A 15,136-nucleotide genomic window follows, 5' to 3' on the forward strand; every position below is an offset into this window, starting at 1 on the left:
GACATCTGAACCGGGGAACATCCATTAAAACTGAGTGTCGGGGGAGTTAGAAAAGGCCAAAGAAAATATGGCTTTACCCAATGGAACTCCTTGCCACAGGATGTGGTGATGGTACCTGGCCTAGATGTCTTTAAAAGGGGATTGGACAGATTGATGGAGGCAAAGTCCATCACAGGTTACAAGCCACAATGACTGGATGCAGTCTCCGGGTTTTTGTGGCAGCCTATCCCTGAATGCCAGAGGCAAAGGAGTAGTAAAGGGATATGGGTATCTTGTCCCTGATTTGCAGACTGTGAGGTCCCTGGGGCAGGGACCTGTCCTCTGTTCTACTATAGTCATGTTAATTGCTGACACTTGATAAATTAGTAATATTCCATTCTTGCCATTAAAAAGACTGACCTGGCTTCCCATTTTAAGAAGTTCTCACTGCATTGCGCATAGCAAAAGAAAGGAAAAACGGGTTCCTTGTCCCAAAGCAGCTCCAGAATCAAAAGGAGACCCCCTGTAAACAGCTACTGGGAGGGGAGCTCTGCTGGGGTGCTTTGGAACAGTTGCTCTCCACCCTGTTAAATGTAAGAGAACCACCACTGTAAAAAATGCCTCTAGCCCAGTTAGTGGGGGCTAGAAAGCATTTCTGATGCCAGGTATATGCTGAGAGTCACCTCTCCCTCCCCACACACACACACACTCACAGCGATGTCATGATGCTGACACACACAGATTTGGTATGCTCAGGCTGCTATGCAGGTATTACCTGGCTGAACAGAGAAAAGAAAATATTTCTTTATTCAGTGTGTGGTTGGTCTGTGGAACTCCTTACCACAGGATGTGGTGATGGCGACTGGCCTGGACGCCTTTAAAAGGGGATTGGACAAGTTTCTGGAGGAAAAATCCATTATGGGGTACAAGCCATGATGTGTATGCGCAACCTCCTGATTTTAGAAATGGGTTATGTCAGAATGCCAGATGCAGGGGAGGGCACCAGGATGAGGTCTCTTGTTATCTGCTGTGCTCCCTGGGGCATTTGGTGGGCCGCTGTGAGATACGGGAAGCTGGACTAGATCCAGTGGGGCTGTTCTTATGTTCTTATGACTGCTTCTCCTTGCAATTAAAAACATGCGGCATATAGAAAACAAGCATCTCTGGGAGAAGGCCAGGCTAGAATCTACTTTTCCCTATGGAATTGAAGGTTTTGGTGGAGGAGCATTCAAAGTCTGAGGGCCCAATCCTATCCAACCTTCCAGCGCTGATGCAGCCCTGCCAACGAGGCGCATGCTGCAATGGGGAGGCCAGGTACAGAGGCTTCCTCAAGGCAAGGGAATGTTTGTTCCCTTAACTCCGGGCTGCATTGCTAACTGGGCAAGAGGCACTTTTCAAGTGGTGCTCCTCTTACATTAGCAAGGGGTAAGTAACTGTCCCTTTTCACCCCAGCACAGTGTCCTTTCTAGTGGCTGCTGATGTTTTTCTTTTTATAATCTTTTTATATTGTGAGCCCTTTTACTAATAATAAGATGATGATGATGATTTTTGTCTGTAAACTGCTTTGTGAGCTTTTTTATTGAAAAACTGTATTTAAATACTGTTAATAAGAGTAGATGCTTTTGAATTATGGTGTTGGGGACGACTTTTGAGAACTGCAAGGAGATCAAATCACCAATCCTATAAGAAATCAACCCTGACTGTTCATTGGAAGGACAGATGCTGACGGTGAAACTTAAATACTTTGGTCATCTCATGAGAAGGGCGGACTCTTTAGAAAAGACCCTGAGGCTGGGAAAAATTGAAGACCAAAGGAGAAGGGGACGGCAGAGGATGAGATGGTTAGATAGTGTCATGGAGGCAATGAACATGAATTTGGGCAAACTTGGAAGTTAGTGGTAGACAAGGAGGCCTGGCGTGCTGTGGTCCATGGGGTCACGAAAAGTCAGACATGACTTAATGACTGAAAAATAACAATAATAATAATATTGTAGCTGCATCAGAGCTGGAAAGGGAGATAAGATTGGGCCCACAATTTTCTTTCTATTTATGATGATGATGATGATGATCAAATTTTTCCCACCTTCCTTTCCTCTATGCATCACCTCTTACTTTCCATTTTTTGGCTGTAGGTGCCTCGTGAAATGGCTAGAAGTTCGATGTGTTTGCCCCATGTGCAATAAACCCATTGCAGGCCCTGCAGAGGCTCACCAAAGCATCGGAATTCTCCTAGATGAGCTGGTGTGACGTCTGCCTGTCCACCACGTCCACCCACAATAGCCTCTGCTGACGTGAACTGTTGCCCAGGGACTCCGCATTTACACTTGCACCCCAACTAGAGGCATCTCCCGCCATCTTATCCTCCTAGAAGGAGGTCATGGAAGACCAGCTCTAGTGCCAAGATGGACAGCAAGCTGGCCTTGTAGTCCATCTCCCACCTGGAAGCAGTTTTCTAGGGGAAGATAGATTGGAGCAGCACTGTGGACCTGCTCACTGCAATTCTCTGATGTGTGAAACCTTTGCGGATGGACAGTTGCACTTTCTCATCCCACGTGGGCAGTTTGAGTCTCCTGCATTCTTCCACAGGACATTCTGGGCCAAGGTGATGCACACTGTGAGATCAGAGTCTTCCTGTCACCTACGAAATACTGGTCCCAACGAACAGATGGAGATCACCCTGGGACGACTCCTTCTGCTTTTAGCAGGTCTAATAATAACTCCCTTTTTATAGACAGTCTGGGCTTCGGACTCTTCCTTTGGGATCCCTTTGACAATTCAGTACAAGAGCTCCAGCTGAGCTGCTTCCCAGTCCTCCCAGAACAATGACTAGATTCTGCTCAAATCTTCCACTGCAAAACCTACAAGTCAGTGTTTACATTAGGTGTAGGCAGAAATCCCCCTCTGCATGCTGCAGGGGAGTCAGTCTTGTATTGCTGCATTAGGATTGTTGGTTGGGGGGTGAAGGGGTCACATCTTCACTCTCAGCATTCCTTATTGGCAGCTGGGGGGGGGGGAACGACGACAGAAAGAGGCATTGACCAGAGAAATGGATTCTTCTCTTTGAGTTGGAGGAGGGGTGGGATGTATTAACTTAAGTGGCCTTTGAACCTTTTCTCCATCTTCTGTCCTTGTACAGGAAAAAATAAATAAATCTACTTTCTCTGAAACCTGACTTTTCATTTTATTTTAATTTAGTTTTGCATTTCTAGAATAAGACCTCATCTACGGACATGATCTCAAGACCCCAAAGTCTGTAGTTTGTCAAGGTCCTACATATTACTATCATTACGTATTTTTATACCAAACCTTTCTCCAAGGAGCTCCTCTTGCAGGGCCTCTGAGAGGAATTTTATCAGGGGGTGCAAAGTTTCTTTTGGGCCCCTTTACAAAGGCAGAGGGGTGAAAGGGCGGGGAAGGGCGGGGAAGGGAGAACATAATGGGAACAGGGAGGGGTGAAACAGAGTGGGGGGAGGGTGGAGACAGCTGGAAAAGTCTTTGGAGCCCAGGTCTACCCACCCAAGTGATATCAGCCACTAGATACAGTAATATGGAAAACCAAACATACTCCTAAGTCTCTCTAAAAAAATTTTAAATATAGAAAATCATGCAGAAAATCAGCATCATCACATTTAAGCTCACACTAGAACAGGGGTGTCCAAAGTTTTTGGCAGGAGGGCCACATCATCTCTCTGACACTGCATCGGGGGGCCGGGGAAAGAAAGAATTAATTCACATTTAAAATTTGAATAAATTTACATAAGTTTACATAAATGAATATATTAAAGATGAACTTATATGAATGAATGAAGGTCTTGCAATCGCTCAAGGCCTATAAAAGGCCTTGCACAAAGCAAGGCTGGCCTTTCCTTTGCTGCCACTACTGCATCGTAGACATGAAACGGCAAGCAGTGGAGGGAGCCCTCATCCCACAGCTCAGGCAAAAAGGTCAAACAGTTGCCTTCACGCTGAGAGTAGTTGTGTTGGGCCAGTGCGGGCTGCAACAAATCTCTGGAGGGTCAGAGGCTCATTGGAGTCTGGGGGGCTCCCTGAGGGCTGCATTGAGAGGCCTCGAGGGCCACATGTGGCCCCAGGGCCGGGGTTTGGCACCCCTGCACTAGAATGAAAATTGTCCTGATTGCGCCAAAGCATACTTCTGCAGCAGCTGTAGCCCCGCAGCTGTGTCCCTGAGCTCCTATATATTCCTCATGGAAAGCAGATCCACAAGCCAAAGAGCTACTATAGCAGGTCAGTTTCCTCCCAGATCTGACACTGTGTTAAGGAGTATCATGTATGCATTCCTTGGCCCAGCATATATGGCTTGCCTGGAGCTGCAATACTTGCAGCGGCAGGGTCACGGTAGTGTCACCAGCATCCTGTGTGGGCAACAAGTCTGAGTAGATAGGAAAATGTAGGATCCCACGAAATTTCTGGGCCCCCTCCTTTGGCTCCTGGGCCCCCCTTTTGACCCTGGGCCCAGGTACAAATTATCCCCTTTACCCCCCCTCTCTCCTAGGCCCTGCTGGTGGGTCATGATCCATCAGTTTGTGAACCACTGGTATAGCACATTATGTTGCTGTTGCTATCACCATCATCCACATCAAGCACTTATTCACAAAAAAATTCTACAGTATTTTTCTGTGGAAACTGGAAAGTGTTCACAAACTTCATCTCACCCACTTCCGTAACAAACCTATGATGTAAGCAAGGACAGGCCCCCCCCCCCCCCGGTATCGGCGGATACCAGAAAGCATGGATGGCAATGAATCTCACTCAAATCCCCCCATCACACTCATGACTCACCTCTTTTCTACAAAGGTTTTGCTTAATGAAGACTTTTCTTCCTTTTGCTTTGGAACAAGAAGCAAATAGTAAAAAACTAGACCAGGGTCTCCAAACTTTTTGGCTAGAGGGCCGCATCAAATATCTGGTGTGGTGTGGAGGGCCGGAAAAAAAATTTAAATATGAAGTTTTAATACATAAGAGATGGAACTTAGAAGACTTAATAAATTGACTCATTCATTCAACCTCTCTGGCCCTCAGAGCACTCTCTAGATGCAACCAGAGCACAGTTCTGGTCATGTTCAGTTGAGTGGGCCAGAGGTTTTCAGGGGACAAGAGGCTGGCCCCGGGCCGGAGAGAGGCTGGCCCCGGGCCGGAGAGAGGCTTGCCACGGGCCGCATCTGGCCCCCGGGCCGGGGTTTGGAAACCCCTGAGCTAGATTGTAGCTGCTAGGGGAATGCTACAGATGGCGATAGTGAGAATACTAACAGGAAATTCTGTAGCAGCTATGAGGCTGCAATCCTAACCACACTTTCCTGAGAGTAAGCCCCATCAAACAAAATAGGACTTACTTCTGAGTAGGCCTGTTTAGGATTGTGCCCTAAGTTATTGCTGTCTGTTTCCTGCTTCTTGTGCCAAGGTAAAAGGAAGAAAAAAATTTCCTTTTGCAAAGCACTTGCAAAGAAGAAAGGTGTGTCATGAGTGCAAGGGGGGGGCATTTGAGAACAGGGGATAAGTGAAACCATCGATATGGAACCTGAAGATATGGAGGATGACTGTATTATTAGCCTCATATTAATTACAGCTGGAGAGCTGAGGCTGAAAGAGAGTGGCTTGCCTTAGGTGAGCTCTGAGTTCATGGCAGAGCTGAGATTGGAACTAGAGAAGCCTTCTTGAAGATGAAGCTGCAAACCTATACACACTTACTTCTGAGTAGACATGCCTAGGATTGCGTGGATGCTTGCCTTTGAAAAAAAAATCCCCGCACACAGATGACTGGGTTCAGAGAAGAAGACTGAAAGTTTTGGTTCATTGTTGATAACCACAGTTTCCCTTTTTATTTGAACTCAGTGGTTGGCAACCTTCAGTCTCGAAAGACTATGGTATAAGCCTACAGCACCCGATATTCCCAGTACTATTCCCGATTGGTCTCCCATCCAAGTACTAACCAGGCCTGACCCTGCTTAGCTTCCAAGATCAGACGAGATTGGGCATGTGCAGGGTAACAGTTGCTGTTGAACTCAGTATTGTGTTTTGTTTTAGACCAAAGGGAGTCAACAGCTTGTTAAATAACTATGGCTGCAATCCTAACCATACTTTCCTGAGAGTAAGCCCCATTGAACAAAATAGGACTTACTTCTGAGTAGACCTGGTTAGGCTTGTGCCCTAAGGCTCATCACAGTTCAAGTGTGGATGAAACAGGAAACTCTGGTTTGTTCACTGCATGTGACTACTTGTGAAAGATAGCAGGGCCTCTGAGAGGAATTTTATCTGGGGGTACAAAGTTTCTTGTGGGCCACTTTGCACAGGGGAGAGGGGTGAAACAGAGCAGGGGAGAGTGGTGTTGGGCAAGCAGAATGGGGACAGGAAGGGGCAAAACAGGATGGGGAGGTGGGGGGTGGAGACAACTGGAAAAGTCTTTGGAGTCCAGGTCTACCCACCCATGTGGCATCAGCAGCTAGGTACAGTAACACAGAAAACCAAACACACTCCTAAGCCTCTCTAACATCTTTCAAATATAGAAAATCATTGCAGAAAATGAGCATCATCATATTTCGGCTCACACTAGAATGGAAAGAGTCCTGCCCATAACAAAACTTGCTTCTGCAGCAGCTGTAGTCCTGCAGCTGTGTCCCTGAGCTCCAATACACTCTTTCGTGGTAAGCAGATCCACAAGCCAAAGAGCTCCTGTAGCAGGCCAGTTTCCTTCCAGGTTTGACATAGTGTTGAGGAGTGTCATTCATGCATTCCTTGGCCCAGCATCTATAGATTGCCAGCAGCTACATCTGCACGCTTGCAGTAGTGTCCCCAGTATCCCGCGCAGGCAACAACTCTGAGTAGGAAGGAAAATGTCAGATCCCAGGAACTTTCAGGGCCCCCTCCTTTGGCTCCTAGGCCCTGAATTTGATTCTGACCCCAGGTACAAATTACCCCCTTTACCTCCCTCTCCTAGGCCCTGCTTCTTGTTCTCACAACAACGCTGTGGAGGTGGGTGAAGCTGAGAGTCAGTGACTGGCCCAAGGTCAGCCAACGAAGCTTCATGGCTGAGTGGGGATTTGATCCTGGATCATCCAGACCTCCGTTTGACTCCTGAACCACTACACCTTCACTAGGTGCTTGACAGGCTCTCAGTGTGCAAACAGGCATGCACTGCTTCTGCATGTCCAAACTGTGCCTAGGGAAAAAAAAAATGTTCACCCTATTTTTCCAATGACACTAGGGTCATCGTTTTTTCTGGGCGGAACCACATTTTTCCATGATCACCCTCATCCAATCAACTCTGATGATGCTGCAGACTTTCCTTGGGTGACCAGCACTGCTCCTGCATCTCCAAAATGTACCTGGGGGGGGGGGGAATTTTCAACGTAAATTTTTGAAGACCCCAGGGTCATCGTTTTTCTGACCTGAAACCCATTTTTCCAGGATCACCCTCATCCTCTCCCAATCAAGTCTCTTGAAGCTCCAGAGTTTCCTTGGGTGACCTGCACTGCTCCTGCTTGTCCAAACTGTGCATAGGGAAAAAATAATTTCCACCTAAATTTTTGATGACCCCGGGGTCATCGTTTTTCTGGCCTGAAACCCATTTTTCCAGGTTCGCACTCATACTCTCCCAATCAAGTCTCTTGATGCTCCAGAGTTTCCTTGGGTGACCAGTACTACTCATGCATGTCCAAACTGTCCCTAGGGGAAAAAACAATTTTCCAACTAAATTTTTGATGACCCCGGGGTCATCGTTCTTCTGGCCTGAAACCCATTGTTCCAGGATCGCCCTCATCCTATCCCAATCAAGTCTCTTGATGCTCCAGAGATTCCTTCGGTGACCAGCACTGCTCCTGCATGTCCAAACTGTGCTTAGGGGAAAAGCCCAAATCCCAAGTCTCAAGTCCCAAAACACAAAGCCCAAGTACCAAGTACCAAAGCCCAAAGCCGAAGTCCCAAATCCATGTTTCCACGATTGCGCTTAGCCACTCTGAATCGACTCTGTTAAAGCAGCAGACCATCACCTTGACAGTCACGCTGACCCTCACCTTGACCCTCATCCTGACCCTCACTTTGACCCCCACCCTGACCCTCAACCTCAAAAGGTGGGAGGGAGGGAGGGAGGAGGGATGGAGAAGGGAGTTGGGAGAGGAGGGGGGGAGGAGAGGGAGGAGGGGAAAGGGAGGAGTGAGGGAGGATGGAGGAGGTAGAAGGAGGTGGAAGAGGGAGGAAGGAGGGAGAGAAAGGAGGAGGGAGGGAGGGAGAAGGGAGCAGGGGTGTGGGCAGGGATGGAGGAGGGAGGAAAGTGGGAGGGAGAGGAGGGGGAGAGGAAGGAGTGAGGGAGGAGTGAAAAGAGGGAGGAGAGAGGGAGGAGCGAGGAGAGGGAGCAGGTAAGAGGGAGGAGAGAGGAGGGAGGGGGAGGAAGGAGATGAGGAAGGGAGGAGGGAGGGAGTAGGGTGGGAGGAAGGAGGAGGGAGAGGAGGGAGAAGGGATGGAGGAAGGAGGATGGAGTGTGAGGAGCAAGGGAGGAGGGAGGAGAGGGAGGAGGAAGGGAGAGGAGGGATGGAGGCAGGAGAGATGGTGAGGAGGAATGAGGTGGAGGAGGAGGGAGGTAGGAGTGAGGAGAGGGTAGAGGGAGGAAGGGAGGAGGGTGGGAGGAGAGAGAGGTGGGTGGAAGGAGGTGTTAGGAGGGAGGAGTGAGGGAGGAGGGAGGACAGAGGAGGGAGGAAGGAGCACGAGGAGGAAGGGAGGAGGAAGGAGGGTTTATTCCCCATTTTTCCAGGATTGCCCAAATCCTACCACAATCACGTTTCTTGATGCTCCAGGGTTTCCTTGGGTAAAAAGCAATGCTCCTGCTACACCAAACTGTGCCAAGGGAAAATATTTTTTTCCACCAAAATTTTTGATGACCCCGGGGTCATCATTTTTAGTGCCTGAAACCCATTTTTCCAAGATCACCCAAATCCTCTCACAATCAAGTCTCTTGATGCCCCACAGTTTCCTTGCAGGACAAGTACTGCTCCTGCATGTCCAAACTGTGCCTATGGAAAAAATTTTTTATTTACACCTAAATTTATGATGACTCTGATGTCATCGTTTCTCTGATCTGATACCCATTTTTCCAGGATGGCACTCATCCTCCCCCAATCAAGTCTCTTGATGCTCCAGAGCTTCCTTGGGTGACCAGCACTTCTCCTGAATGTCCAAGCTGTCCCTAAGAAAAAAATTTTGGGGGTAGCAGGAGCATTGCTTGTCACCCAAGGAAACCCTGGAGCATCAAGAAACTTGACTGCGATAGGATTTGGGCGATTGTGGAAAAATGGGTTTCAGGCCAGAGAAACGATTACCCCGGGGTCATCAAAAATTTTGGTGGAAAAAACATAATATCGCTAGGCACAGTTTTGGGGTAGCAGGAGCATTGCTTGTCTCCAAGGAAACCCTGGAGCATCAAGAAATGTGACTATGATAGGATTTGGGCGATCCTGGAAAAATGAGTTTCAGTCCAGAAAAACGATGACCCCGGGGTCATCAAAAACTTGGTGGAAAAAAAAAATTTCCCTAGGCACAGTTTGGGGTAGCAGGGAGCATTGCTTGTCACCCAGGGAAACATGGAGCATCAAGAAACTTGATTGGGAGATGATTTGGGCGATCCTGAAAAAATGGGTTTCAGTCCAGAAAAACGATGACCCTGGGGTCATCAAAAATTTTGGTGGAAAAAAAAATTCTCCTTAGGCAAAGTTTGGTCTAGCAGGAGCATTGATTGTCACTCAGGGAAACCCTGGAGTATCAAGAAACTTGATTGGGAGATGATTTGGACATTTCTGGAAAAATGTGTTTCAGTCCAGAAAAACGATGACCCCGGGGTCATCAAAAATTTTGGTGGAAATATATTTTTTTTTCCTGGGCACAGTTTGGTGTAGCAGGAGCATTGTTTTTCATCCAGGGAAACCCTGGAGCATCAAGAAACTTGATTGGGAGATGATTTGGACGTTCGTGGAAAAATGGGTTTCAGTCCAGAAAAACGATGAACCCGGGGTCATCAAAAATTATGGTGGAAAAGAAATATTTTCCCTAGGCATAGTTTGGTGTAGCAGGAGAATTGCTTGTCTCCCAAGGAAACCCGAGAGCATCAAGGAACTTGACTGTGATAGGATATGGGTGATCCTGGAAAAATGGGTTTCAGGCCAGAAAAACAATGACCACGGGGGTCATCAAAAAATTTGGTGGAAAAAAAGAAAATTTGCCGAAGCACAGTTTGGTGTAGAAGGAGCATTGCTTGTCACCCAGGGAAAACCTGGAGCTTCAAGAAACTATATTGGGAAATGATTTGGGCGATCCTGGAAAAATGAGTTTCAAGCCAGAAAAACGATGACCCCGGGGTCATCAAAAATTTTGGTGGAAAAAAAAAATCTCCCTAGGCAAAGTTTGGTCTAGCAGGAGCATTGCTTGTCTCTCAGGGAAACCCTGGAGCATCAAGAAACTTGATTGGGAGATGATTTGGGCATTCCTGAAAAAATGTGTTTCAGTCCAGAAAAATGATGACCCCGGGGTCATCAAATATTGTGGTGGGGAAAAAAAATTCTCCCTAGGCAAAGTTTGGTTTAGCAGGAGCATTGCTTGTCACTCAGGGAAAACCTGGAGCATCAAGAAACAAGACTGTGATAGGATTTGGGCGATCCTGGAAAAATGGGTTTCAGGTCAGAAAATCAATGATCCTGGGGTCATCAAAAACTTGGTGGGGAAAAAAAATTTCCCTAGACACAGTTTGGTGTAGCAGGAGCATTGATTGTCACCCAGGGAAACCCTGGAGCATCAAGTAATTTGATTGGGAGATGATATGGGCGTTCCTGGAAAAATGGGTTTCAGTACAGAAAAAGGATGACCATCAAAAATATTGGTGGAAAAAACATATTATCGCTAGGCACAGTTTGGGGTAGCAGGAGCATGGCTTGTCTCCCAAGGAAACCCTGAAGCATCAAGAAATGTGACTATGATAGGATTTGGGCGATCCTGGAAAAATGAGTTTCAGGCCAGAAAAACGATGACCCCGGGGTCATCAAAAATTTTGGTTGAAAATTTTTTTTCCCTAGACACAGTTGGGTGTAGCAGAAACATTGCTTGTCACCCAAGGAAACCCTGGAGCATCAAGAAACTTGACTGTGATTGGATTTGGGCGATCCTGGAAAAATGGGTTTCAGGCCAGAATAACGATGACCCTGGGGTCATCCTAAATTTTGGTGGAAAAATTTTTTTTCCCTAGGCACAATTTGGGGTAGCAAGAGCATTGCTTGTCACCCAGGGAAACCATGAAGCATCAAGAAATTTGATTGGGAGATGATTTGGGCATTCCTGGAAAAATGGGTTTCAGTCTAGAAAAATTTTTTTTTCCCTAGGCACAATTTGTTGTAGCAGGAGAATTGCTTGTCTCCGAAGGAAGCCCGAGAGCATCAAGAAATTTGACTGTAATAGGATTTGGGCGATCTTGGAAAAATGGGTTTCATGCCAGAATAACGATGACCCCGGGGTCATCAAAAATTTTAGTGGAAAAAAGAAAATTTCCCTAAACACAGTTTGGTGTAGCAGGAGCACTGTTTTTCATCCAGGGAAACCCTGGAGCATCAAGAAACTTGATTGGGAGATGATTTGGGCGTTCGTGGAAAAATGGGTTTCAGTCCAGAAAAACGATGACCCCAGGGTCATGAAAAATTATGGTGGAAGAGAAATATTTTCCCTAGGCATAGTTTGGTGTAGCAGTAGAATTGCTTGTCTCCCAAGGAAACCCGAAAGCATCACGGAACTTGAATGTGATAGGATTTGGGTGATCCTAGAAAAATGGGTTTCAGGCCAGAAAAACGATGACCACAGGGTCATCAAAAAATTTGGTGGAAAAAAGGAAATTTCCCTTAGCACAGTTTGGTGTAGCAGGAGCATTGCTTGTCACCCAGGGAAAACCTGGAGCTTCAAGAAACTATATTGGGAAATGATTTGGGCGATACTGGAAAAATGGGTTTCATGCCAGAAAAACGATGACCCTGGGGACAACAAAAATTTTGTGGAAAATTTTTTTTTTCCCTAGGCACACTTTGTTGTAGCAGGAGCATTGCTTGTCACCCAGAGAATCCATGGAGCATCAAGAAAAATGACTGGGAGATGATTTGGGCGTTCCTGGAAAAATGGGTTTCATTCCAGAAAAACTATGACACCGGGGTCATCAAAAATTTTGGTGGAAAATTTTTTTTTTCCTAGGCACAGTTTGGTGTAGCAGGAGCATTGCTTTTAACCAAGGGAAGGCTGGAGCATCAACAAACTTGACTGGGAGATAATATGGGCATTCCTGGAAAAATGGGTTTCATTCCAGGAAAAAGATGACCCCAGCGTCATCAAAAATTTTGGAGGAAAAATTTTTTTTTCCCTAGGCACAGTTTGGTGTAGCAGGAGCATTGCTTGTCACTCAGGGAAACCCTGGAGCATCAAGAAATTTGATTGGGAGATAATTTGGGCATTCCTGGAAAAATGGGTTTCGGTCCAGAAAAACGATGAACCCAGGGTCATCAAAAATTTTGGAGGAAAAATTTTTTTTCCCTAGGCAAAGTTTGGTATAGCTGGAGCATTGCATGTCACAAAGGGAAACCCGGGAGCATCAAGAAACTTGATTGGGAGATGATTAGGGCGATCTTGGAAAAATGGGATTCAGGCCAGAGAAACGATGACCCCGGGGTCATCAAAAATTTCGGTGAAAATATATTTTTTTTTCCTAAGCAATGATTGGTGAAGCAGGAGCATTGCTTGTCAGCCAAGGAAAACCGGGAGCATCAAGAAACATCAATGTGATAGGATATTGGCGATTTCAGGACAGAAAAACGATGACCCCGGGGTCATCAAAACTTTTGGTGGGAAAAAATTTTTTTTTCCCTAGGCACAGTTTGGTGTAGCTGGAGCATTGCATGTCACCCAGGGAAACCCGGGAGCATCAAGAAACGTGATTGGGAGATGATTAGGGCGATCTTGGAAAAATGGGTTTCAGGCCGGAAAAACGATGACCCCGGGGTCATCAAAAATTTTGGTGGAAATAAATTTTTTCCCTCGGCACAGTTTGGTGTAGCAGGAGCATTGCTTGTCACCCAAGGAAACCCTGGAGCATCAAGAAAATTGATTGGGAGATAATTTGGGCATTCCTGGAAAAATGGGTTTCATTCCAGGAAAAAGATGACCCCAGCGTCATCAAAAATTTTGGAGGAAAAATTTTTTTTTCCCTAGGCACAGTTTGGTGTAGCAGGAGCATTGCTTGTCACTCAGGGAAACCCTGGAGCATCAAGAAACTTGATTGGGAGATAATTTGGGCATTCCTGGAAAAATGGGTTTCGGTCCAGAAAAACGATGAACCCAGGGTCATCAAAAATTTTGGAGGAAAAATTTTTTTTCCCTAGGCAAAGTTTGGTATAGCTGGAGCATTGCATGTCACAAAGGGAAACCCGGGAGCATCAAGAAACTTGATTGGGAGATGATTAGGGCGATCTTGGAAAAATGGGATTCAGGCCAGAGAAACGATGACCCCAGGGTCATCAAAAATTTCGGTGAAAATATATTTTTTTTTCCTAAGCAATGATTGGTGAAGCAGGAGCATTGCTTGTCAGCCAGGGAAAACCGGGAGCATCAAGAAACATCAATGTGATAGGATATTGGCGATTTCAGGACAGAAAAACGATGACCCCGGGGTCATCAAAACTTTTGGTGGGAAAAAATTTTTTTTTCCCTAGGCACAGTTTGGTGTAGCTGGAGCATTGCATGTCACCCAGGGAAACCCGGGAGCATCAAGAAACGTGATTGGGAGATGATTAGGGCGATCTTGGAAAAATGGGTTTCAGGCCGGAAAAACGATGACCCCGGGGTCATCAAAAATTTTGGTGGAAATAAATTTTTTCCCTCGGCACAGTTTGGTGTAGCAGGAGCATTGCTTGTCACCCAAGGAAACCCTGGAGCATCAAGAAAATTGATTGGGAGATAATTTGGGCATTCCTGGAAAAATGGGTTTCAGGCCAGAAAAACGATGACCCCGGGGTCATCAAAAATTTTGGTGGAAAAATTTTTTTTCCCTAGGCACATTTTGGGGTAACAGGAGCATTGCTTGTCACCCAGAGAAACCATGGAGCATCAAGAAATTTGATTGGGAGATGATTTGGGCATTCCTGGAAAAATGGGTTTCAGTCCAAAAAAAGTTGACCCCGGGGTCATCAAAAATTTTGGTGCACTTTTTTTTTTCCTAGGCACAGTTTGTTGTAGCATGAGCATTGCTTGTCACCCAGGGAAACCTTGGAGCATCATGAAACTTGATTGGGAGATAATTTGGGAAAATTTTTTTTTCCCTAGGCACAGTTTGGGGTAGGAGGAGCATTGCTTTTCTCCCAAGGAAACCCAGGAGCATCAAGAAACATCAATGTGATAGGATATGGGCGAAGTTGGAAAAACGGATTTCAGGCCAGAAAAACGATGACCCCGGGGTCATCAAAACTTTTGGTGGAAAAAAAATTTTTTTCCCTAGGCACAGTTTGGTGTAGCTGGAGCATTGCATGTCACCCAGGGAAACCCAGGAGCATCAAGAAACGTGATTGGGAGATAATATGAGCATTCCTGCAAAAAGGGATTTCAGGCCGGAAAAACGATGACCCCAGGGTCATCAAAAATTTTGGTGGAAAAAATATTTTTTTCCAAGGCACAGTTTGGTGTAGCAGGAGCATTGCTTGTCACGCAGGGAAACCCTGGAGCATCAAGAAACTTATTGGGAGAGGATTTGTGCGAACCTGGAAAAATGAGTTTAAGGCCAAAAAAACGATGACCCCGGGGTCATCAAAAATTTAGGTGGAAAAGATTTTTTTTCCCTAGACACAGTTTGGTGTAGCAGGAGCATTGCTTGTCACCCAAGGAAGCCCTGGAGCAACAAGAAACTTGATCGGGAGAGGATTTGTGCGATCCTGGAGAAATGGGTTTCAGGCCAGAAAAACCATGACCCCGGGGTCATCAAAAATTTTGTTCGAAAAATTTTTTTTTCTCTAGGCACAGTTTGGTGTAGCAGGAGCATTGCTTGTCACCCTCGGAAAAGCTGGAGCAACAAGAAACTTGATTGGGAGAGGATTTGTGCGATCCTGGAAAAAAGGGTTTCAGGCCAGAAAACCGATGACCT

General features: G+C 46.2%; 1 protein-coding gene across 3 annotated transcripts in view; it reads left to right on the forward strand.

Annotated features, from left to right (window-relative positions):
* RNF122 (ring finger protein 122) overlaps positions 1 to 2,931 on the forward strand; it is a 32,710-nt gene extending 29,779 nt beyond the window's left edge. For all 3 annotated transcript variants that reach the window (XM_066610945.1, XM_066610946.1, XM_066610947.1), the window contains exon 6: positions 2,112 to 2,931. In XM_066610945.1, the coding sequence (XP_066467042.1) occupies positions 2,112 to 2,226 (115 nt within the window). In that variant the 3' untranslated portion in view covers positions 2,227 to 2,931. The remainder of the gene's footprint in view (positions 1 to 2,111) is intronic.
* The last annotated feature ends 12,205 nt before the right edge of the window (positions 2,932 to 15,136 follow it).

Source organism: Tiliqua scincoides (genome assembly GCF_035046505.1).
Source record: "Tiliqua scincoides isolate rTilSci1 chromosome 11 unlocalized genomic scaffold, rTilSci1.hap2 SUPER_11_unloc_5, whole genome shotgun sequence".
Taxonomy (NCBI): Eukaryota; Metazoa; Chordata; class Lepidosauria; order Squamata; family Scincidae; genus Tiliqua; species Tiliqua scincoides.